Source organism: Danio rerio, chromosome 15 (assembly GCF_049306965.1).
Source record: "Danio rerio strain Tuebingen ecotype United States chromosome 15, GRCz12tu, whole genome shotgun sequence".
Classification (NCBI taxonomy): Eukaryota; Metazoa; Chordata; class Actinopteri; order Cypriniformes; family Danionidae; genus Danio; species Danio rerio.
Window position 1 is genome coordinate 30,774,095 of NC_133190.1, and position 26,735 is coordinate 30,800,829.

Below are 26,735 nucleotides of genomic sequence, written 5' to 3' on the forward strand. Positions count from 1 at the left end.
GTCAAGATATTACAACCTGTCAGTAAACCTATAATAAGCTACATCCAACCCATCATACCTCCCTTCTTTCCCTCAAAAATGATATTTCCTTTTACCTGTCATCATCAAAACTCGCTCTTTTTTTAATATGCATCAGTAATGTGTATCTGCTTCAAGTGTGTGCAAGGGAAATGGAGTGAGGAAAGCTCCTCCGGTGTTTACCAGGGAATGTCGAGGACAGGATGCTGAAGGCGAGAGGAAGCCCTGACGGCAGACTCTCAGGGCAGCTCAGTGTCCGGATACTTTCATTACAGACCAGACCTGGACACCATTTACACATCTAACAGCCTAAACAGACTCTCTTTTTGGCAAGGGGTAAATACGACAACACCACACAACCTGGTTTGCTTCATGTTTCTGTCAGTAATAAACCATGTCCTCCCTCTTTCTCTTCTATCCAACAGAGCAGAAGCTGCAGTGAGGCGGATTGAAGCGCCTCTTCATTCACAGGCTGCTAGTGAGGAACGCCACTCGTACTAAGTCAAAGAAACACATCATGATGGAGCTGAAGATCCAGCTCATTCCCACAGGAGAAATCATTCTGCCTCCTGGGAAAAATGGAGAGTTTTACTGCCAAAGCTGCACAAAGGTAAGAGACTTTTTGACTGCAGAATTAACATAGAAACTTCTTTATTGTATCAGAATGGGATTTAAAACTCATTCATGAAAACAACACGTTCATAACAAATTGCTTTCTGTCAGGATGTTTTGTGTTGATCATAACTGTCCATCCCCTAAAATGAGGGCTTTTTAGTATTTTCCCTGATGTAAGCAAGATCTTTATTGTCAGCATATGTTTGTCTATAATAGAAGCAAACATCGCAAAATGAAATTGCAAGGTTTTGACTGGCTTTAAATGAGCCCACATGAAAAAGTACAGTAATTTATTGTAAATAAATACTAGTGTTTTGAACCATACTGTGGTAAAGTGTATTATACTGTGTGTATATATTATACTATTTACAACTCTTATGTTATTGAATGATACAGCATGCTGCTTTATTCAATATAGTGAACTGAGAAACTGTAATAGATATTGTACTACAGTATATGAAGAGTTTAGATGCAAAAACCTCTAAAAGCCATTTGATATTTTCTTCTAGCATCTTTCTCCAACTCTTGTGTGTTGGCTCTTTAATTTTACGTTCTTTGCATTGCCTTTTAAGTGAAATAACTGAACACAAACATACCGTAGGTGGCTGGGAAAGATTCTCATTTTAGGAGAAGTTTCAGATGGCATTTAGAGGTTTTTGCATCTGAACTCTTCATATATATTACAGAATATCTATAACTACAGTAAACCGGTGTATTGTAGTATAATATACCCCTATTTGTTGAGAATTTAGTGTATTGGGTACATTCTAAAAATGATGTGCAGTGTTGGGTCAAATAGGGATAAACTCAGAACTTGGTTATGTTTTTCCAATCAAACTTAATTAAACGATTAAAAAAGTTTGTCCATGTTTGACCCAACACTGTGTTAAAACAGCCCAGCATTTTATTGAGTCCTACCACAGCAAGTAAAGAACTACCCCAACAGATTCATTCAAGTACTAACATTATAGAATGTAGAAATTACTATAGTATTATGTGTCTTTTGTTTTCAACTATTTTCAATACACTTGAAATTCTGTAGTTATAAAATGTCAAATGGCTTTTGATATAGAGAATATAGTCAGTATTTTGTATCTCTGCAATGTTTTTCCTTCGACCACATCTTAATGTTGAGAAATTGGTCTGGATTGCTCCAGCACACTCCAAGGAATGTAGGGTGTATACTAAAATCTGTCTGTGTGTGCATGGAAAATGACCATTAACTCTGACAGAAGTTTAAATGTTTCTTATGGATTGCATAAAAGTTCCAAAGGAAATGCTCTGTTTGACTGTGAGTGTTACACCCGCTTCGTTCAAATATGCTCCATTTTTCTTCTTCGACTTGTTTTCTTTCCTTGGTTCATTTAGTGTCACTGGAATCTTGTTGATAAGAATCTGCTTTGCGTGTCTTTTCTAGTTTGAGAAACACTTGAGTTTAGTACCCATTTAATAGAGGTTAGAATGAAGTTCAGCTTGGATGAGGAAATGACACAGAAAATTCCGGAACGGCATACTTTTCCTGACTTTCTGGCAAGGTCGTGTCATCCTCGCTGGCTATGTTTGAGCTTGAGAGGGAGGTACACTAAAGGAATAGTTCACCTAAATAAATTCAAGTCTGTCATCATTTACTCACTCTCCACTTGCTCCAAACTTTATTGTTTATTGTTACTTTTTAATTTTGTCAGTATTGAAAGGCAGTGAATACCGATTTCCAAAAAATTCCTTAAAATATCATGATTATAAGTAATCTATCCCTTATATATAGATAAAATGCTGTACTATTATTAAATAAGCGATAAAGGCAGGAACAGTAAGAGTTATGCCCATTTCCACTCGACCGGTGACTGGAGACATGGACACTCCCTTTAGTACTGTCTGTCCCACATTGCCTTGTCAACAGGATACAACCTTTCCTCTCGTTTAGCCGGTCGGCACAAATGCGCTTAATGTCAGTCCAGGGTTTGGTAGAGAGCAGAATCGATCACTCCACCCTCTGGCTACAGCAGGACACTGCACTTCACATGCATTATATCAGCCGTCAGGTCACCTTGACATGGGGGATTGTCTTTCAGCAGTGTTTATTGATACGCTGGAATGTTTAGACGTGGATTTCCTTTCACTGTGTGTGTAGACTGAAAGAAAAGAGAGATGTTTTCAATGAACAGCAGTGATTCTGTCAGTGGCATTCAGAGATTTTCCTTCTGAATAGCATAAAAAGGGATTTATTCTTTTATTTTCCTTCAGCTTAGTCCCTTATTTATCAGAGGTCTCCACAGTGGAATGAACCACCAACTATTCCAACAAATGTTTTACACAGTGGATATCCTTCCAGCGCCAACCCAGTAACCATTTACACACCACTGTCAATTTTTATTCTAAAGTTTATTCAATTCACCTATACCTCATGTCTGTGGGGTACTGTGGGGGAAACCGGAGCACCTGGAGAAAAACCACACAAACACGGGGAGAACATGCAATGTCCACACAGAAATGCTAACTAAGACTCAAACCAGCAACAGTGCAAACCACTGAACCACATTGTCGCCCCTGTTAAAGTGTTAGTTCACCCAAAATGAAAAAAAAAAAACCTGCAATTGAAAACCTGTAACCATTGACTATAGTGGGAAAAACAAATACTATAGACATCAATGGTTACAGGTTTTCAGCATTCCTTAAAATATTTTCTTTTGTGTGCAAAGGTCAATTAAAAAGCCCAACAGGTTTGAAATAAGTAAAAGTCTGTAAATTATAAAATAATTGTCAGTTTTGGCTGAATTATCTCTTTAAGACCATTAATTGAAAAATTTAGAGAATTGTTGATTTGGGCTTAATAATGCCAAATACATGTGCATCAAAATACAGTATTTTGTTGATAAATCACCATAGAATTAAAAAAAAAAAAAATGTTCTCCCCGTGTTTGTGTGGTTTTTCTCCAGGTGCTCCGGTTTCCCCCACAGTACCCCACAGACATGAGGTATAGGTGAATTGAATAAACTTTAGAATAAAAATTGACAGTGGTATATATATATATATATATGAATTTTAAATAAAGTATAATCAAATAATTCAAATTATTATAAATATGTAAATAATAAAATCCAATATGTAAACAATAGAAAAAAAGTTTTTAATTAACTAAAACTTATTTTATTTCATTTATTAAAATTAGATAAAACATTACATACAACTTTAAAAGGACAAATATATGTATGGAGAAAATATCTAAAAACCACAATATTATCTCAATTGCACATAAACAACACTGCAGTCTATACCAGGGTGCCGTTGACTGTTGTTTTCTTCTTTATCCTCAGTAGAGGGCGTTATAACGCTTATATGCTCAGTTTCGAGTAACGCCTACTTTATCTCAAGTGTCCCTCATACCTCGAGATTGATGCATTTGTCGAAATACAAAGTAAATGTTCACTAAAACTACACATGCAAACAAGCACATGTAATCTGAATAAGCGATTAGTCATACTTATAAAACGAAGATGTAAGCCGTGCTTCTATTTCTGTATTTAAATATTACATATTATGCTTCTGAATGGAATAAATAGGCAATCTGAATAAAAAATCTCTTGTTTTTCCACTCAAAGCCTCCAACTTTTACTGTACAGAAGTGAAAGTCCCAGAGATACACATTATTAGTCGTGAACTTCCTGGTCGAGTGAAAGAGAGAGGGGGAGAGAGAGAGGGCGGCTGCCGGGTTGGTAGTGGTAATATATCTCTAACACTCGCTTCAAGCCAGTTCTGAGAGAATGTCCTTTGGCATGACGTTAGTTACTTCAACTAGAGCATGACTCTGTGTTTATTTACACTTAAATCTCCTGTAGTCTACATCTGCCAACACGACGTAAAAGCGGATTTTTAGTGCCATACAGGGGTACATATTAAGGTCGGTGGGATTCACACAGGAGAGAAAAGTGCAATTACAGCTGAAGTGAGAGAAGAAGTTTCCCATCACCGCCGAGTGTCTCTTATGCAGTATTACGGTTGTTTTGGACGTTGCGGGGTTTGAAGTTGGCGTGCTTTAATCAAGGTAAGTGCTTGACGCGCCATTCATTTCATTCAGAATCAAAGCACGATGTCAGTTTACGTTTCATGACGTGTGGGTTTTGAATCCACACGTGTAGTGTCTGTCTGTGTTTCCAAACGATTTGTTTCTTGCACATTTGCTGTATTCAGAGTGAATCGTTTAAAACGGTTCGTAAAATCGGTGTAGATGATTCTTTTGAGAATCGGTCAGAGCAGCTCTCTTTCTGGACATCCGATTCGTAATGAACCGAGCTTTTAAATGAACTGAACGACAATTATATATTTACAATATTTATCATTATTATTATTAAAAAAACTATAGTAATACTTGTTATTGTCATAACCTATCTGTGTTAAAGCAGTTCTTTATACCATTTTCAGACTGTCAGTCTAAATCTAAAATTTGTCCACACCTGAGTAGAATCTGTTTCGCAAGTGTGAACAGAAAAAAATAAGTTACTACTTTTACAATTCATTTCAGATTAAACCAAAGAACAAGCTGTGGTTTTTGTAGCTGAACCATGGTGACCACAAATTAATCATGTTTTTGCCACATTATGGCCATAGTTTGTTATCATTACAGAAGGAAAAGAAGAACAAAATATATACGAACTCAAACAAAATAGATATGGCCATAGTTTGTAAATACATATTACATTTTTACATTACACAGTTTAACCATTTAACCATAGTTTAAGCATGTTTAGCAAAACCGATTATACAAATAGTTATAAGTGTACCATAGTCTTAGCACTTTAGAACCATAGCATTTTTAATAAATAAACCATGTCTAATGTTAATTAGGACATTTATATCAGATTTTAGTCTGTACACACATTTTCTAAACAAGCTTTAACTGTTTATTACTGTTTAATATTAGCACTATTTAATATTACTGTTTTTCACTAAGAGAGCACACTCTGTCTAGACAGTAGGGCATCAGGTGTATGTCAGCTCTCTAGGGTTTGAAACACAGCAAGTGTCATTTGTTTATGGCCACTTAGATCACCTCCTACTTCACTCTGTTATTCATGAAAATACCACCCTAACCTGTTCACATTTGATTCAAATGCATGATGGTAATACAAACAAACCTCTATATCCAAAGCTTTTGTTAGGGAGTGATTTGGGCGGCTTCATACCACATTCTTTTCAGGACTCTCTAATGGACATAGGGAGTTAAAGAAGACCAAATGCTAATCATTTGTCATGCCAAAATAACCTCCTCTAGACTAATTATACATCAGCGCCTCCACTGGCAATATACTCCGCATTACCTCAGAGGTCAGTCTTGTAAAATTGTGTTGAAAATGTGTTGTTTTTACGATACTGCACATATAAGAGGATGTTGCTTTCACCTGTGTGGCCGAGCTGCACTTTGCTGATGACATCTTAAGGTCACTGACAGGTCGTGTCCTTAAGTGTCCTCATGCACATTCCCCTCTTGCATGTCATTCCTGTCTCCATGTGTCGAAAAACCTGGCGAAGACAAGCCTGTCAAGTTGAATGAATTGCTTGCAGAGTTGCAGTGGGAGATCTGTTTTATTGCGCAACACTGGATTGATGGTGTAACTAGTATAATTGACAACATTTAGGAGCTGACAGTTGCTATCTATAAAGAATTGAATAATGCAATAAACATGCTAGATTAGAGGTGTGTGTATGTGTGTGTATGCGCTGTCTTCCAAGAAATGTGTGTTTTTCATTTCTAGTGGTAGGGTTGCAAAAGATTAGTCTTGTTAATCTTAAAGTATGCTTCAGTTTTTATGTGAATAATAGAGTACTGCAACTGCTTTTAATTGTTTTAGAATCATCTTGTCACAAAGTTTCAACAGCAAACCAAGCCTTTCTTTTCCAGTCAGATAAGAATCATTAGATATGGAACAAAACAACCATAAACATCTGATCACACCCATGTTAATGAGGGCATTAATGAGGGGAATGACAATCTGTTTTACAAGTTCATTTAAATGAGTAGAAAGTAGGGTTGGGACATTTTTCGATGTTGATTTTCATGCACATGTTGTCAGTAAGGGTGTCACGATCCTCTAAATCCTCGATTCAATAACATTTTCGATTCTAAAGGCACGATTCGATTCGATTTTCGATTATGAACAATTAATTAATGATCAATTAATTATTTGTAGCCTACCGTTTAAACTACCTGACCTGCATGGTCTTTGTGTTACCCATAAACAAATCATACAGTAAATGAATAAAGGCAAGATACACACATAATTACCACCTGTCAATCACTTTTTTTCTGCGGGACTCGTGAATAGGCAGTGATCTGTGTCGTTATAATGGCGTCGCTAAAAAAGACGCACAACCAACAGGAACCAGCCAACAGTATCTGAGGTGTTCGCTAAAATGACTAAGTACAAGTGAGTGAATGATTGAAGCAATCTACTGATCCTCTGACTGCCTGAACCCGCTGTCTCGAGCCCATGGCTGTGTGTGTGCGTCTGTGTCTCTGTGTGTGTGTGTGTGTGGTCACGTGATGTGTGTTTTCAGCGGTAGTGAGGAAGGAGGGCTGCTCAGAAATGCTACACGCCACTGTGGATGTCAAATCGTTGTCGTTCTAAATGCCATTTAAAAACAAAGACAGTGTAAACAGGGCCTGAGTGTGTACTTTTTGCGAGCGGATTTGCAACGGGGGCGGGCGGAGGATCGCGATGCCGGTGTTGTCTATCAGACGAACCCTAATACGTACATAGCAGAGCTTGCAAAACTGTGTTTTTTTGTCGACAACACGAACGTTGTCAACATAACTCATTGGAAATCCAAAATGCTTACACACCGGCGACTTCATTGAAAGAGGAGAGGGTTTAAGTTCTGTCGACGGGTCTCCTGCTTCTGCAGTTTAACAAGCACTTCAACAAGCCTGTTTTTTTTCCCGCTTGGCAAGCCAAACTGACGTGACATGGGGGCGTGGCAGCATCGACGATTCTATTTTTGATTCGATAATCGAAATTGAGCATAAATTTCGATCGATTTCGATTAAAAATCGAAATCGTGACACCCTTAGTTGTCAGTCAAGCCGGTTCTAGTAAAGCTTCAACACATGCTTTCAGATGGAGCAGCATTCACTACACGGCACTATTGTTTACTGAAAAATTGGTTTCAAAATGGGAATTGATTTAATCAGAAAATAAAGACATTGAGATAAGCTCTGTGTGATATTGACAACGTTTGCATAGCTTCTCAATGAACTATGGCACTATGTGCTCCTAAAGGTCTACATCCCCTCCAAGAGCCTCCGGCCGGGGTGAAAGCACTGACTTGTGTTGCCATTGCAGAGAGACTATAGGTGCGTCTCAAATTGCATACTAATGCACTATTCTACACCATTTTGTAGTATTAACAGTGTAAGTAGTGAAAATAATAAGTGCACTTTAATTACCCGGATGATGCACTTATTCAACCGATAAACAGAAGTGTGGAATGATAGACACTTCACACACTCAAAGGAAGGGGTGGAGCTTTCAGGCACTGATGTTGAATTACATTATTTGTTTTACATTGAGGAAGCCAAATTCTCCTTCGAGAGTGATTATAGCACCTCCCGATGGTGAATGCGGTTATACTCATGGCAGGTATTATTTAGTAGTTTGCTCATTTATTTTGCTAATTTGGCAACCATGATCAAACATCATCTGGGGAACAGTTTGAATTTCCGCTCAGTAAAAAAAACATAAGTGTTCCATTTGGGACAACACTACATACAGTACATATACTATGCTGTTGAATGTGCATAAGTACAAAGTGCATAGTGTATTCGCTTGTTAAGTCGTGACATTTGGAATACTGTTTCCGGGTCCAAAACGCTACCCATTTGAATTGAGAAAATATGTATTTATTACCAGTTTTTAGTCAAATCACACTTTAAAGAGAATTTTATATAAAATCATAGTGTACACAACAGTCTCTAGATTTGCTCCATCACAAATACCAAAATTTGTTCAATTTATAAAAAATCAGTCACTTTCTGGCTGTGGAATTATAGGCATGGATATACACATGGATTTTGATTTTCGAAAGTATTACATCGTTTTGTAAACGTTTATTATTACCATTTGATGTGTCTCCCCATACAGTTTGATAGAGTGCTTGGACCCGGAAGTTGCTTGGCGTGACGTCACACTTAACAAGCGGATAGTGTGCCATTTTGGACGCAGTTAACCTCACTTTCTAAAAACTAATTCAATGCTCCACTCTGGTGGAATAATCTTCCTATTCTCACTTGGACTGCAAATTTATTGGTATTCTTCAAAGGACAACTAAAAACACATCTCTTCCGAGAACACCTGAACCCTGGTGAATAAAACGTAGAAACACTTTGTCTCTCTCTCTCCCGCTCTCTCTCTAAAAAAAACACTCCTACTCTAGCACAAAATTCTCTGAGCACAAACAAGCTTTGTATAACTAGCACTTATTGCGTGTATTGCCTCTTTTTGTTGAATCACTGAATGCCTCCCCAATTTTAAGTTGCTTTGGACAAAAATGTCTGCAAATTGCCTTAATGTAAATGTGTAGTAAATGCTGCACGGGAAATTACCACATATAATAACATGTTTTTACTCCAAACTCAGTTCACAGCTTTAGTTGAGTGTATGAAATAAATCCTAATTAGAGATGATTACGTGTATTTGGAGTTTCTGTCTGGCCTTCAGAGGAGATTTACAACTGATCACACAACCGTGCTTTCCTAACAAGATGTGCATGACAGTAACACAGGGTATTTGTGGGGTCTTAAAATGTTTTAAATTTTAAAACCAAATTTTACAAAAAGTCTTAAATCCACTAAAATATAACGTTGTAGGGCTTAAATAATTTTAAACAGGACTTCATTTTCCTATGTCAATGTAAAGCTATACCCAATCGGGCCAACACCCATCCAATCACTAACAATATATTTCAATAAAAGTTTTAAGAAACTTTAATTTATTAACTCTATTTACTTATTAAGATGGTTTAACTATCTTCCTTACAATAACATTTGTTTTTAATATTTTTTTTTAAGGTTTTGACTTTACTATTAAAAAAATCTTACAAAGTCTTAAATTTGACTTGATAAAACCTGAAGAAATCGTTACAGCTTTGCTAAATTTAGTTGGAAATTGTCCCTAAAAACACATGAATAATGTTGATTCAGCTCATTTTAAATTAGTTGTTTGAACTAACAGCAAACGTCATTTTTTTATGTGTATGTTGTTGAGTGTCATGTGTTGAGTTAAAATGGAGTATACATTTAAAGGTTGTGAAATCATGTGCGCTAATGTGTGCATAAAAATAAAATGTATACTTCTTACATTTATGGATTATTCCATTATTATAAATTATTTAAATGAGCTTCTTATTTTTTTAATGAATGTGAGTGCTTAATCTTTTATCAAAACAATGCTGCACCTTCCACTTATAATGACATCTCGAACAGTGGCTTAAGGGTGGGACAACATGTCACCCACGTGAGATCGACCAATAACAAACCTCACTAATCCCACTTGGCAAAATCAAGTCCTGCCCAACATTTTAAGTCTTGTCAGTTTAAACTCTTGATAAATTTGTGTTTCCGAGCACATGCATGTGTTGCTTCTCTGTCAGAAGCATGCAAAAATACGCAACTGAATACACATAATGTTGAAAATGTTTCTGTGTATACTGCCGGAGAAGAAATGGCATGTGTATCAGTGTATGTAAGCAGTGAAACAACATCTTCTGGATATGGAGTCAACACACTACTAAGTAACTTGATCAGTGGCATTAGAGAGTCCATAAACAGCACTTAGTTATAACGAAAGGACTTACTTATAAAGATAGTACTTGCTTTGTAACTTTGCAGACCTTTTTCAAACTCAAACAGAAATATTATGCACTAAAGAAAGTTTAATATATAAAAAGCAAAATTGGATCCCTTTAAGTCATCCCTGCAAAAATGATTAACTCAGACTTGTAATTGATACTTTTGCGACTTTGTCAAAGGGAAATATTTTTGGATGGGGCATATTTTCACAGCAGTGGGACTCTGGGTTTTGGTTAAAGGACAACTTTGTACTTAAACTATTTTCCAGCTTCCCCAGACAATTAAGTTTGTACGTCTGTCAGCAGTGAGCCATGTAAGTGTACAGTGTGTGTCCCATTTTCCATCTTACAAAAAAAAACATAGTCATACTTTGTGTCGGACAAAAACACTTGCTGTATCGACTGTTGAGACTTCTTGTTTAGTCTGTTTCTTAATCTCCCAATTACTCTCTGTTCATTTTGTTTATGGAGATGGTGAGATAACGGAGGAATATTTGGTTTGGAGTTTGAGAGCTGGTGACGTGTGTGGCTGTGCAAACCCAGCCCTTCCTTTATTGCTGGTCTGTCAGCTGTCAACGTGTCCCAGAAAGATCTCAGAGGGGATACACCTGCTTCTCAGATACTCAGAACAGGAAGTGTTCAGGGTTAACCAACTGCTTGCTTTGAGCTGAAGTTCTGTATTTAGTTGACTAAAAATAGTCATTTGTATTCCCTTAACACTATTTACTTCATATGCACTTTCTGTCTGTGTACTCTTTCATCAAAATATTTAAGTCCCACACTACGCTTTTGAAGCTGCATTGCATTGCCGAAGCAAAATAGTTTTGTAAACATCTTTGATGTTTTAGCTCCACATTGCAAGGTCTTTCTTCAGTAGACAAAATCATTCACCCATGTAATTGTGTGGTTTGAAATGTTTGCATGTAGAGTATGAGTGGTGTTAGCATTAGCTATGTTTCCATCCACCTATTTTTATGTGCATTTTGGATGTAATAATACGGTTGATGGAAATGCCAAGATGCCCATCTGTTTTGAAAATGCGCATAAAAGTCGTATGTGCATAACTGAGTAAGGTCATGTGATTATCTTTCAAGAGATCATGTGGTGATAAAAATGTATGTGAATGGATAAACCAGCAGGCTGACCGCATTGTAAACATCTGAAATGTTGTTTTGGTTAGTCTAAAACAGCTTAATTGTTTCAGTATTAGTGTTATTATACTTTTAATTACCTCCAGACCGTCTGAGGTCTGTGCTCTGCGTTTCATGCCTTCAAACGCCACTATGCATTAATTGCGTGTTGGCATGGGATAATAAGGTACCTCTTCAAGGTATACCGCGGTTTTGGAAAGTCAATGATTCATTTGAATAATTTAGCCTGACATGTTTACTGTTCCAAAATATAATAAATCTTTCAAAAAATAAATTATATTGTTTTCAAAGGGGGAAAAGTTTTAATTTTTTTACCCAAATATTTTAAAAGAATTTATTTTAGATCAGTAATCACAAAACCGTGATACCGTGAAACTGTGATATTTTCATCCAAGGTTATCATACCGCCAGAATCTTATACCGGCCTATGCCTAATTGTATGTCGCCATTGCCTTGTGAGGTGTAAGTAATTTATTAAATAAAGAAAAGATTCACGCAGCTTCTCCTACCGCAGTAAAGTCCGTTTTCACTTTTGATACTTGGCGCCATACAGTTTATCAGGAAGTGACAATTTTGTTCTCTTTGACTTGTTGGATAGAAACACTGCTTAATTCGCACGTCTTATGCAATATTCCAGTTTTGCACATAAATTTAATTTGCATCTTTGGATGCAAACATAGCAATTGATATCTTATTTGTTTACTGAATGAACAATGCAGGTTTGAATCTAGGTTTAGTGCGAGAACTGAAGAGTGTCAGAGGTGGAAAGAACTGGGGATAAGAAAGAGACTGTGGACTTGTGTGAGTAAATGTCTTTATGCCCTGTGGTGAGTCATGAGCTCATTGTAGGATCTGCAGTTTTTCTTAATTTAGCTGTGGCTTTTCCACTTGAAGTTTCCCATTGAAGGCCCAGCCCTTGGACTCCGTTCTGCTCCATATCAGGGAAAAAATGCAAAGGCCAGAAGAAAAACTTTTATCTATAGCTGTAAAAATGCATGGCTCATTTTAATGGTATTTCAAGATTCTTGTACTTAATGGCTATTAAAAGTACTGTAACTGCTGTGATGTACAGTAGTGAAAAATATTTGGGAAATTTAGGATAAGCAATATTTTTATTTTATATTCTTTTAGAAGTGAAACATAATAACATTTCAGTCACTTAATAAAAAGGCTTAATGTCTTAGTACTTTTTTGGCCATTGCTTATCATAATATTAAACGATTTGGAACTTTATTGCACTTAAACAGACTACGAGGAGAGGTGAGACCATCTTTGCATAGACCATCAGTCAAATGTTTTCACTTATTCTTGTCGAATGGGCAATGAGTCATTTGAGATTGCAGATGTGTTTACCTGCTCCTATTACATGACTTATGCTGACTGTGTGCTTTGGGAGCTTAAGATCCTGGTTCACAGATGACACACATGCACGGACTACTGATTAACCTGATGGTGTGATATATTCTGTAATCCATCTGCGATCCTTTCTCTGAGGCTTACAATCTGCAGTGATTGACAAGGACGGACATTGGAGCTGAGGGATTATTATAACACAAGCCAAGGTTACATTCCTTGTTCCAGAGGTGCAATTTGAGATGAGTTTACAGCGGTGATTGCTTCTTTTCACTGTACATCCATATTACTTTACATCCTTTGTGTTCCAGCATGCAGATTTGAACACAGCAAACACTTTTTTCCTTCCCAAGCAATGATGACCTGGTGCCCTTAAAGCATGAGAATGAAAGCTATTCTATGGGTTATCTTGTGCATGGTACCATTCTTCACATGCTTATGTCCTGTTAACCTATCATCAGGATAAATCAAGGTTTCAGAGCTGGTCTTTATCAAACCTTTGAAGTGATCACTTTATGAGCTCCCTTTGCTTCTCACGATCACATTGAGATCTGTAAGGCATGGGTTAACCTTTAACCAGACTCTCTCTCCTGCATGAAGATAAGTCATGCAATCTAGGCCAGGTGTGGCCTTAACCCAAACCACAGAAATAGGCATATGGCGCCTGAATGGTCCAGAATTGTTGTTCATTTTTGACGACTCTAGTGTCTCCATGATGGCACTGGTCGGAAAATCAATAAAGGATCTCCCTATACAATATCTACTCTGTCATTGTGGTGTTTTAAAAAAATGAATGTGATTGCAACATTTGAAGCAGGTGCTGTTTTCCATTTAAATGCCATAACTAAGGCCTTATAGTTTCAGTGATTTTGAAAACATTGGAAAACTTGGAATCCAGTCATAAAACATGTAATTGTCTATATACTGAAATAGGGCTGTGTGTATATGATGAAATATATCAGATGGACAAAATAAAAAGTATATCGTTTCTTATTATGCACTATCATTTATTTTGTGGTGTCACAAAATACATTGTTTATGGTAATATTTTTTTCAGAATTTATATGAGCGCAATATTACACGCCGTAGTGGGATGCAGACAGAAACATCATTAACATAAAAAACACCAGCAAATAAAGAAACGATCTTCATCAATTTGACAGCACACAGGTTGCAAATTGGTCACAACATAAACAATTGAAGAAACACGCAGCAAATTGATCACAACACAAACAACTGAAGAAACGCGCTGCAAATCGATCACAACACTGGCAAATATCCACGTAACACATTAGAAATGTATCTAGGGGACCCAAAAGCATGATGGACCCTGCTGAGATGTGTATGTGTTATAAGCCGCCTGTGGTTGTGACATCATTACTGTTGCTCAGTGAAGTTATTGGTGGTCTTTGAAAGGTGAGTTGTTTTTTTGTTTATTTTAACATCCTGATTACACAATATAAAAACATCCACATCTCAGCAGGGTCCGTCATGCTTTTGGGTCCCCTAGATACATTTCTAATGTGTTACGTGGATATTTGCAAGTGTTGTGACCCATTTGCAGCACGTTTCTTCAGTTGTTTGTATTTTTTATTTGCTGGTGTTTTGTGTAATTGCATGTTCTTTCTAAAATTGCAACGTCGCGTTAAGCTCTCTCGGCCACCTCAATAACAGCACCTTGAGAAAGTTCCAATATTGAAAGTACAGTGTTTACAGTTTGCATTTTATTTTGCAATATTTGTAAAAATAGGTTGGACCTGGTTAGTATTTTATATTTTTGAAATATTTATTTAATATTTCTACATTTTTATCAAACATTTGCCCTGAAGTTCTAAATCAAGTAAGAAATATGATCACATATGAAAGAGCAAATGCCTGAGTATATACTATAAAATAAGAAATATAAAAAAGTACATTTATAAAAGAAAATATACTATTCAAAATAAAGGATCTTTTACATGTGATCAGTATCTATACTTGTTTAAACTCTTTGTTTAAAATCAGCTGAAACAACACAATTCTGGAGTTTTTTGGGGGGTAAACTTAATTGTTTTACATTAACTCTACTTGCAGTCCACATGAACAGGAAGCTGTGACCATTTTTTTGTATTGTGACAATGGGTGTGGCTTGTTTTTTCTTCTGCAAGCTGATTGGATGTATTAAAGTAGGCATTTTATTCAGAAAGATCGGACAAACAGTTCGGGAAGAGTTATTACAACCTAACAGACTCCTCCTGCTCACCATTTCTGTTTGTTGTCAAAACTGACAGTCGGAGCAGCGTGATTAAATATGTTAGCCACGGCCAATTCCTAAGATATATGTAATCTGACAATTTAACTGAAAAACAAAAACACATACAGGAAGTGCATTTTCAGATTTCAATTAAAGATTAGAAGGGCAAGCTATTTTTTCTCTTAATGACATGTCATGCACAGTTGAATTATTCACCACAAAACTAGCAATGTGAGCTAACAAAATCATATGGCTAGCTTTGATTTTATGGGGAATTAAAATTAGTTACAGTTACTTAATAGATTAGTGTTGGGACAGAGTGAATTGTGTGGAGTCGTACATTTTTAACAGTGTATAAATTATTAGTTTATTGAATATACAACAATAGTATTATATTGTGATCAGTATAGTTGTCAGGATATGTATTGTGATATGTTTTTTTTTTTGTCAGGGCCCAGCTCTACTGCAGATTGTCACAGAATTTAGTAAGATTATAAACGAATAAGTCAAAAGTAGGGCTACACTCACATACAAATAAAAAAAAGTCAAAGTTCTGTTCTGTTAGTGTTACTGAAGAAGTGTGTGAAACTGGACACAGCACACCTTGAAAAAAAGCTGAGCAGGCATTTGCAGTCATTGTTTGTTTATAATCATTTATTTTTAGAGTTAAGAGTCACAGTTTGTAGGCTTTTTTGCCTTTATTATTGGGGGCTTCTTTAGGAATTTTATCGCATGTTGATAGTATCGCAAGTGCAGTAGAGTGTGTAAAGTCTAGTCCTGGCATGTTTCAGAGCAGTCAACAACATCAGATTTTGATTTACCATGCCTACTATACACCTCATTAAAGCACCTCATTTCCCAGACATGGCAGTTGTTACCAGACATGGAGTGACTCAAAGTAAAAACAAGTGATTTACTAAAGAAAATATGCAGCCATAAGCTCTACCAGACAATGAAGGGTGTTTATTTTTTACATATTTCTTCATTGGAAAAGAATGGATGAATGATGTTTTTAGAATTTGATTTCTTGTCGTAGATATTGAGGACATCATAGTTGTCATCATTTTTGATCATGTTTAAACTTAAGTTACTACATACAGGTTTTATTTTGTTTTTTTTAAAGAAATTATTCTTTTTTTATTTAGTGTGTAAACGTGACAATAAAGACAAATATCAAATATTTCCTTTTAAAATAAATGGAGTTTATAAAAACATTTGTATACATTAGAATTTCTTGGAAAAAGTTGTGACCCAAAATATTATGATGCACAGCTATTTTTAACCTTTTTGCTTTAGTTTTGTTTTATCTTAAACCTAAATAAATATTTCTTGAGGAGCAAATGATAACATTATGATTTCTGAAGTAACCCAAGTGAGCCTGGGGTAATGGAAAATTCAGCTTTTTAGTTAATGAATTGTATTTAAATTAAATAGAAATAGACACAAGTTATTTTTGAAGATCTTATCAAGATCTTATCAATTTCATTTTATTACTTTTATACTGTGTTAATGACATAAATTCAGCCTTGGTGAGCATTAGAAACTTTAACCACAAACCTTAGAACAGAGATGCCCAAACTAGACTGCATAAAGTGATTACTTAAAACAAGTGAGTAAACCCATTCCTTTAAATATTACAAGTTGATTTTACCTAAAAAAAATTAAAAAGCATTTATGTTGTAACTTTGAACTGTTAAGTACACAGCTTATTTTTTATAGTAATGCACAGTTTGTTTGCTTGATGATTTGAATGCAATGAGTTTACCCACGTTTTTCAACTAATAGCTTTTTACAGTGTAGGGCCTTGGGACCAAAGTTGGCCCATGGTAACTTTTGATTTAGCCTACCATCCCATCTAAGAAGAGAGAATGATGGGAATGGTTTTGAGATTGTCAATTCAAATTTAACGTAATCCATTTTGTTTGTTTGTTTGTTTTATCGGTAATGGCCCATTCACACTAGGCTTCAACGATTCCCATTCACTTTAAATAGGTGATTTCAAGTGTTGCCGAACTGAATTGTGGATCTGTTGGTGCCACTTTAGTGGCATTGCTCACTGCAGAAGTTGGGAATTTTTCAACTTTTTAAGTGCCAACAGATGTGTCAGCCTATTAGATCGTTTTATGCAAATACCCCAGCTCAGACAGAAGTCGATTGTGGACTGAGTTCATTGGCTGGTGCTGCTATGATGACAAAGTCCCTTTAAAGCAAGTCGTTTCACTCGGCGGCTGTCTTTGAAATACCACTCTGGCAGCATGCTCGGGCATTCTGTCTGAATGGGGAAACATCAAATTTTTCAAAACTGCTTGCCAAGCTAACGATTTAATTTCAGATTTTGAATCACCAAAACAATTAAACAACAACAGTCTCTTTAGTTTCATTTCTAATCATCTAAATCACACAAAATCTGCAGAAACTCACGTCTGTTCCAAGCTCTTCCCCTGAGTATCGTCAGTCTATAGCGATCGATGATTGGCTCCTGTACTAGAAGGCAGGATTTATTCACCATATAGCGATCGATGGTTGGCTCCTGTACTAGTAGGTGGGGCTTTAGTCACCACATTGACCGTTACACTTTTCCCCCATTTAAAAAAATACACGTGAAATGTCTTGTGTATTCTATAGTCTTTGTATGGCGATCACATCAGCCCTAACTTCAGACACATCCTCTGTCAAGCATTGATGCTGAAGCCCCATGTGAATGGGGCATGAAAATCTAACTAAAATTTAATGTTTCAATTAAATGGTGTACATGAATCAGATTTAAATGTTTAAATGTACATACTGTTACCCGACAATCAAGAGACTTTGGTGAGCAAATCAACTCAAAGACAAGTTCTGCTTTTATTTTTTTTTTTTATTTTATGTTCATGTTTTTATTTCAATAGGTATCATTTAAAAGTTATGTTGCAATAGTTAATACAATTTAAATTAATGCTTTCTATTTATTATTTCTATAATTATTTCATATTAGGAAATTACAGTAACTTTAATATAGTATATTAAAGACACTTGGTATATTTACCTTCGGCCCATGGCTCTCAATGATTGTTTTTTGGCCCTTTACACAAAAGTTTGTGCACCCCTCTCTAGAACAATAATGTCCTTTCAACAGTGCTAAACTTGATGTTGTCTAATGCAAAAATAGCAAATCCCCCTGCTCCTGAGTACTCAATTGGATAGAATAACTCGAGTGCCCTAATATGAGTATATCTATAAACTCTCCTATTGGGTCAGCAGTAACACTGTCCTAAGGTTGTTAGTCCTTTTGCCCTTCCCTAAGGAAATTGCTGGTATCTCATAATTATGGCTGTAATGTGTGGAATGAATGGGTGTGACGACTCTGGGCCTTTTGCTTGAAACTGTTACGTTTACGCGGCAACCAAGTGTCTGGTCAGCTGCTGACCATCAAGCCAAATGGTCTGCAACTGAACATTGTGTTTGTGTGCATTGTGTGCTCGCCTCAGCCTATGACTTGCATTTGAGCTATGCAGGATAATGAAATGAGGTTGCCATGCTTAGTCATAGCTGAGATGTTGTAAGAGAATGTTGTAATAGGCCGTCTTGTCCTTTCAGCGTGTTCCTTTGGGAGCAAAAGATTTTCACAATGGAACTGCAAATGGTTTGCTTCATCTCATCACTCCAGTTTTGTTCTTCGGGATTGGGTATAAAGATAATATCCATATTAACCCAAATAATCAAAAAATTTGCTGTTGCATTGATTGATTAATGCAGGCTGCAGACTAGACAATATTAGTGTGGTTTTGGCTTGATTGGTCTAACATACACTAAAAAAAATTGTTTATTTACAATTTCTGTATTTTGAAAAGTGTTTTTTACATTTATTTATGGTTGTGAATGTAATTTTGGGACATTGATCCCTGCTCTGTCAACGTTTGATGTTGAAAATTCAACTCTACAGTTTAACAAAGTGACTTTTATTGACATTTTAGTAGTTTAAAATCATATATAGAGACATTGGTCTGTAAAATAACTGAAAATGTACTGCCAGTTTTTTACAAGCTTTTTTGCTGTAATATACGTCACCAATCCAGACAATATATCGCTTTAAACTATTCCAATCCAGACAATATATCACTTTAAACTATTAAAAATTTTATTAAAAGTCACTTTTTCAAGGTTAAAAGTTGTCGGAAGAAAGATTGAGGTCCCAATTCAATTCAAAAGCAGAACTAAACAAGGAGAAAATAAATATACATAAAACTGCTAATTTATGGATCTTTTTTGACTTTGTAGGGTATCATGGTGATTCATAAATGAGAAAGGGTGATGGGACACAACCAATGGCGCATCTGGGACATTTCAGTTGATAATTTTGGCAGGCTTTTTATTTTAACAACACATGCCACTTGAGGATCCATTATTGTTTCATACTCTTGGTTACAGAAGACAGTCACTAGTTTCACCTTTTTATTGACACGATCACACACAATTGATGGCAAGTGATGATAAATTGGCAAGTAGTGTGTTCTCTGATTTGTTTCTTATGTGTGAGACATCAAGATTTTAGAAGTCAAACTTCCATAATCCGACACAGTGACTATCATAACAGACAAAAATATCATGTAGTCAGAACCTGGCAAAAGTCATGCTTTCTTGGGTACACAGTGACGTGCGGGTTGTGCATCATTTAGCATTGCCTTAACAGCGGCTTCAAATTCAAATTCAATGAATTTGAATTGATGTAACAAAGATAAATTTGCATTGCAATGTCATTGAATAAAAAATAAATCCATTGATATTTTTTCTAAGGTTTGAATGTTTCTTGATGGTTTTAACTCCAGCAGAGTTGCATGGCTTTACAGAACTATTGAACTTTATAATGAGTGATTGTTTCTTTTGAGTAGGACAATTTGAGGTGAGAGGGGCAACTGTGGGCTGCCAGACTCTGAAATCTGCAACTGTTCTTTGTGTTTTGTAAGAAACAGTCTGATTGTTGCCAATCATGTTCACTGAAGTACTGTAAAGCAATGAAAACAGGAAGGTCCATCATCTGTATTTTGGCAGCATCTTCAAGGATTGTTATGCAGTCCATTTCCAGTGGATGTGGTGTTGAAAATGAAATATCAACATCTCTAATTGACCTCTGTGTTCAGCTGCCTTGACTTATCAGTAGAGGAAGAGATCTCAGATCATGTATTAACAGATACTTAATGCTATAAACTCAACATAGCAGTAAAATCTAATTTCTAAACTTTTTTTTTTACAATGCATGAGAGATAAGAATAGGGATCAAAACATCTAAAAGCTAGTATTGTTGATTTGAGGCAAAGAGAGAAAGCAGTCAAGCATAGGAGCTTAAATTATGTACTTAAATTGAAAATAAAAATACCAAATATGATCTAGTAGTCATTCAAATATACAAACCGTAAGTCCAATGCATCCAAAGTAGGTGAACAAGTTATAAAAAGCCTTTATTGACATAGATATTGTTTAAAAAACTGCACTGTGCACCACACCTACAAGTTTTGGTGAACTTGCCTTCATCAAGGTGACCAGTCAGAGAGTCCTTTTGTTGTTCACAATAAAGTGTGGTGATTCATACCTTTATAATAATATCATAATAATTCACAGTAAAATGTAATAATAATAATAACAAAAATAAAACTAGAATAAAAAACATTGTTTATTTTAGTTTAATTATTCAAATTACTTTAGAAAAATTTCTATAAAAAAAATTGACTGTTTAATTTAACAAAATACAGTAGAATATATGACTCCTCTTATTGGACAATGGAGCAAAGGAAGCAGCTTGATAGAGGTCAGAGAAAGAAAAATGAAGGGAGGAGATGGCTGTGTCATCACTGTTTCATCCTCCATCCGCTCGACATTGGATAGAGGCTGGAACCCTTGTGGGAACCCCCTGTCCCACGCTCACAAGCATAACCTGCCCTTATAAGGCATTGTGGGTATTCTAAGATCTCGGAGGAGGAGACTTGAGGCCATTGCATTGCCAACCCAGCTGCTCTATATGAAAGCAATGGGAGATCCAGCTGGCCCTCAACAGCGCCGCTGTGCTGCTCTTCAGACCAGGCCTGGAAAAAAAGAAGGGCCGCTTGGGGGTTGGGTACAGGGCTTTTGCATGAGTCGGATGTTTGGAGTTCCTCTGACGAGTACAGTCTTGTCTGCTTGTCCCTCACTGAAACTTCTTTGGCAAGAAAAATGGCAGTAGTGAAGTAATGCTTGCCACTTGCCCCCTTCATTCCCTATAACCTGTTGGCTGCTTTAGAATTGGGCGTGTCAGTGGTGGACTCGCCCCTAAATATGTTGCTCCACTCACTATAGTAACAAAGAGAGCTAGAAAAGTGTGTAGGCATGGAAAGATAACCTGTTTCAAGGTTTACCATGGTTTGAAAAAGACAAGGTTTTAAAATCGCTACAATTTTCTTTTATACCATTCTCATGGTATATATGTATTATAGTATTGTTTTTTTTATTGTTTTTTTATGACTAATTAATTTAGTTATTTTTAGAGCAACAGTTTCTCCACATCAAAAGCTACTGGTCAGCCTAAATTCAGCAAACATCTGAGAAACAAACTGCTTATAAACCAGCATACAAGCATGCTACAGAGCTGAACAGTGCTTTACTTTATATCCAAAGAAAAGAAAGATATCAAAGATATATTTTCAAGTCAAGGAATCTGTTTTTGAAACAAATGAAGACAGCAGGAGTCAATGATTTATCTTAATTATTTAGCCTAACATGTTTACTGTGCCAAATAATTGTAATGTTTCTTTAAATAGAATATTGTGTTCAATAGGGGAAACTTTGTTGTTTACCAAGACATGTAAAAAGAGCCTTTTTTAGAGCAGTAGTCATAATACTGGGATATTTTTATTCAAAGGTTCTCACAGTGTCAGAATGTTATACTGGCCCATGCCTAATGTGCATGATATTATTGTGCTGGAGATTTCATATATCTATTAAGCCTCATTCACACTAGCTGCGACTTTGTAGCTGCCAGAGGCTCAGAGTGGCGATTGAAACCGTTAGGGGCCGATCACAACGAACACGCTTTATGCATTGAGAGGCGCCTTTTTTGATTGATTTGCTAACAGCCACAAGGGTTTTGCGCCCTGCACGCCTCGCATTTTAACCGCCTGCTTCTCCTCGCTTTTTTGCCATTGTGCGCTGTGCACTCGCAGTTGAAAAAAGTCAACTCTGAGCGGAAAAAGCGCATTGCGTCAGTCGATCTTTTACATTCTCCAATCAAATGAAAGCAGAGGCAGGGTTTCCGTTGAGGTGACAGCAGTTTGTGTTGTCAAGATGACTACGGAGACTTTTGAAGATAGAGAAGAGCCTAGTGGTGGCACTTTTGAAATATGCGGTAATGTGTGACTTCACAAATCTTAAATATCACAATATTATTAAATATTAAAATGATACCAATATCCACAGCAACACTCGCGCACATTGGCCAGCTGATTTAGTCATTGCCTTGCGGCATAAAAAATAATGCATTGCACATTTCTTTATTTTCATTGTGGAAGAGTTTACGTTACACTGAAAGTAAACATTGCTCAGAAAAACTCTAAATATAAATGTAATCAGTACATAAAATGCTTTATTAGAAAGATGATCAAGAAAAAAGTGAGTTCTCTATCATTGCAGCTATATATCTGCTACGAACTAGGGCTGGGCGATTTGTCCTAAAATCAAAATCTTGATTAATTTCACCACGATTATAATTAATGAACAATTATTTTATGAATTTTTATTGTAATAGAAAATATGATGCCTCAAGACATCTCTGCTGCAGCTTCCAATCATCGTCAATGTAGTGCAAACGTGTGATCTTGTTACATTTTTTAAGAGGTGCGTGAGTATGCGTCTGCGTGAAGCTGCGCTGGACCAATGGTCACTGTCTTCCCGTAAGATGGAGCTCACCAGAAGTCACTCACTCCCAATTGAAATGAACTGTCACTTTGCCGCAGCGAGTCACTCGTAGTGTGAATGCAGCGTTATACCTAATATAAAATATAAAGTACATAAATTAAATTCAATTCAGCTTTATTTGGATAGAGCTTTTACAATGTAGATTGTGTCAAAGCAGCTTCACATAAATGGTCAAAGTAACTGGATCAGGGTAGTTCAGTTTTTAGTGTTTAAGTTCAGTTCAGTTTAGCTCAGTTCAGTGTGGTTTGAAATCATTACTGAGGATCCAAACACTGAAGAGCAAATTCATCGATGCGTAGCTTTTCAGATCCTGAACCATGCAAGACAAAATCAGCCAAAATATGAGGAAAAATAAGCAACTAATACTTACTTTACAATAAAGAGCACAGAATGCATGGCTTTTCCTATAGGCATTTGTGCATAAAATGTGCTTTAGACTCAAGCCCAGTTGTGTTTTTAAGATTAACCTTCCTTTTTCCCCTAAAACACATAATTTTAGAGGCTCCAGGTTGTGTAGAAATGTGTTTAGTTTTGTTTAGTGGAGCGAGCTGACACTCACACTACCACGCGAGGCACTGTATGACTCAAAAATACCTAGATGAAGAATGGATGAGAGGAAACCAAAGAGATTAATGCGGCTTCACTCTCACTCGCAGTCAACATACAACTTCCTGCCTCGCACGTTGCCACAGTGACCTTGTTTAGTTATATCACAACATTGATTACTACATTGTGGTGAGATGGTGATGGGTTTCCCCCATGTTCACCTCCGACTCAGTCTTTCTCTTGCTGTCCCCAGTCCTGTGCTGACTGTTTAACACCCACATTACATTCTTCAGTTCTGACATCACACACACTCTCAGCTTTCCCTCAGTTTTTTTCACCCCCTCCATACACCTCCCACCCTCCTTCATGTAATCAAATATCATGTGTCATGGGCGTCCCATAAGTCTCTTATTGGTTTATGTTCTCTGTATGTCTCTGCTTCCCTCTGCAGGTCTTTTAATGTGTCCATTTTATGTTCACTCTCTCGTTCCCATCCTCCAATTCCCATGATGCTTTGGGCATTTTCCCAGTATTAGGCTTTTCTCACCACTCCCATTGCCCGAGGCTCTGACACATTAGTAAACAGTGAGTGGCTTATTGTTGCTTTGTTGTATTTTCTCTGCGACCACATTCTCAGGCTCAGACTTATTAGGTTAGCAATCTCAAAATTATCACCCTTGTGTCATTTCAAACGTGTGTGATTTAAGTGAATTTCTGACAAATATCCTGGTTAGTTTTTCAATATGAGTCGATGTGAATGGAAACTCTGGCCTAAAATGGCAGAAAGTACCATGAATATGTTCCAAATGACTCATGCGCTATATCTGACATATTCTGAAATCATACGATAACTCTGTGTGAGAAAAAGATCCACAATGTTCATTGTTGTTTTGGCCCTGTTTACACTAATAAATGTTTTAGTTTTAAAACGCATACGTTTTGCTATAGTTACGCCTTCCATGCACACTACCCAGAGTTTTTGAGTCCTAAAAACAGAGTGTTTTAGAAATGCTGAAGAGGCTGTTTTGGTTTTAAAAAGCTGCTGCTGCATGTCAGTGTGAATTAGGGAAAATGGAGACATCTGAAAACGGAGGTGTGATTGCTGACATTCTCTTATCTGATCTGTTTTTTTTCTTCTCAATATTAAGTAGCCTACACAAAGTCGCATCCTTTCCTCAGACTTTATAAGCTTGATATGGAAAACAAACTCCCGAGGGCACATCAAGTAAATTTTTAAAGGGAACAGTGTACTTTATAACCTCATTCACATCACCCTGCATGTTGTTTCACTATGTAAAAAAAAATTAAAACATCATACAGGGAACTGCCTATTTTCATTTTGATATTAACTTAAAAGACACAAAAAAATTTAAGGCGTCGTGTGGCTACATATTTATATGATCGTCATCTTCACTGTATATGTATAACAAAAACAGCCTATAACACATAACTGCCTCCTTTCATTTTCTTTGAAAAATACAAAACATACCCTCTCTTTTGCTGAATATCAGTTTTAATAATCAATAATGGCCATTATAAAAGTATAATGTACAATTGTACAATGTACAAAGTTGATAATTATAGGAAATAAAGGCAAGCAATCAGTCAGATGTGCAGAATCAGTGTATGTGGTTAAATATATTAATGTATTAACTTATCTTTGCGCTCAGCCAAAACATGTTACCTGATGGATTAAAAAGACAAAATTGTTGTTAGATGGAGACAAGATTAATTAAACATCACGTTTGACAACAATAGTGAAATTAGATCCAGCGGTATATTCTTGATAAACTGTCTGACGAGCACTGCTCTCACCTGTGGAGGTGTGCTTAAAGTACCCACTGACTGCCTGGAGCTCAGACCTCTGCATACGCTGCAGCGCATGCCAAAGTGTGTGTGCGGTCACGTGATGTGCAATTTTAGCTGTGTAGTGTGGATGTGGATAATTTTGGTTTTAAAATGCTGTTTTAAAACTAATACATATTAGTGTAAATGTGGCCTTATTTATAGATCAATCAGTCTAATCATTAATCACCACCCTATTTCTTCTAGGCAAGGGTTTCAGAGCAAATCAGTTCATGAACAAATATTGAGGGTATGCTGCCTGGCATGCATTGAGAGTACTGACCTGACATGCACAATTTGGTGCTTTTAGCCATTCTTGTTTATTTGTGTGCAAACACAGATTTGTGTGTGTATGACACTGTTGTTGCCTATTGACCTTATTGTTCAATGCGGAAGTGCGCTCGTTTTTGCGACTGTTGTAGAATTTCCGATTAAGTTGCCTGAGGGAGAAATGACTAGGAATAATAAACGGCAAAAAATAGTCAAACTACTTGCTCTACAAACAAGTGTATTCATGACTATACAGACGAAGTTGAATAATATAATAAGAAAATATCAGTTTGCAACATCAAGCAGCGTAACGAGCCGTTTTTAACGTCTAATAATGTTGCTAAAGTGCTTAACGTTGCTTAACGTTGCTTCAGTAACGTTGTTGTTAACGTGCTTAACGTTGCTAAAGGGCTTCTCCTGAAAGCACTTTAGCAACAAGACCAGCAGTGTGCGTGTCCAGCTAAATTCTATCAGCAAGCGCTCAGGAGTGTATATAAGCAGCTAGCCTCACCGCGGCAGCTTGAACTCCTTGTTCTAGCTCTTGTTCTCTCCAGACTGGACTATTAGTAGAGACCAACTCTCTACTAGCTTCCAGCTAACTCTATCAAACCTCTTCAGCTGCTTCAGAACGCAGCAGCACGAGTGGTCTTTAATGAACCTAAAAGAGCACATGTCACTCCGCTACTCATCCGTTTGCACTGGCTGCCAGTTGATGCTCGCATCAAATTCAAAGCTCTGATGTTTGCTTACAAAGCGACTTCTGGCTTTGCTCCTTCTTATCTGCTTTCACGCCTGCAGATTTATTTGCCCTCCAGAAACTTGCGTTCTGTGAATGAATGTCACCTTGTGGTTCCATCCCAAAGAGGGAAGAAATCACTTTCCCTAAATCTCGCATTCAATCTGCCGAATTGGTGGAATGAACTCCCTAACTGCATCAGAACAG

At 36.7% G+C, this 26,735-nt stretch overlaps 1 protein-coding gene across 2 annotated transcripts in view; it reads left to right on the forward strand.

The window, feature by feature from the left end:
- Positions 1-235: 235 nt before the first annotated feature.
- Positions 236-26,735, forward strand: part of myo1cb (myosin Ic, paralog b) — an 84,747-nt gene continuing 58,247 nt past the window's right edge. Inside the window, exons 1-2 of one of the 2 annotated variants that reach the window (NM_001317189.1) lie at positions 236-354; positions 444-628. In NM_001317189.1, coding sequence (NP_001304118.1) covers positions 536-628 — 93 coding nt within the window. In that variant the 5' untranslated portion in view covers positions 236-354; positions 444-535. Of the gene's footprint in view, positions 355-443; positions 629-4,383; positions 4,677-26,735 lie in introns of those variants that run through there. The other variant, XM_005157668.5, reaches the window with a different exon arrangement.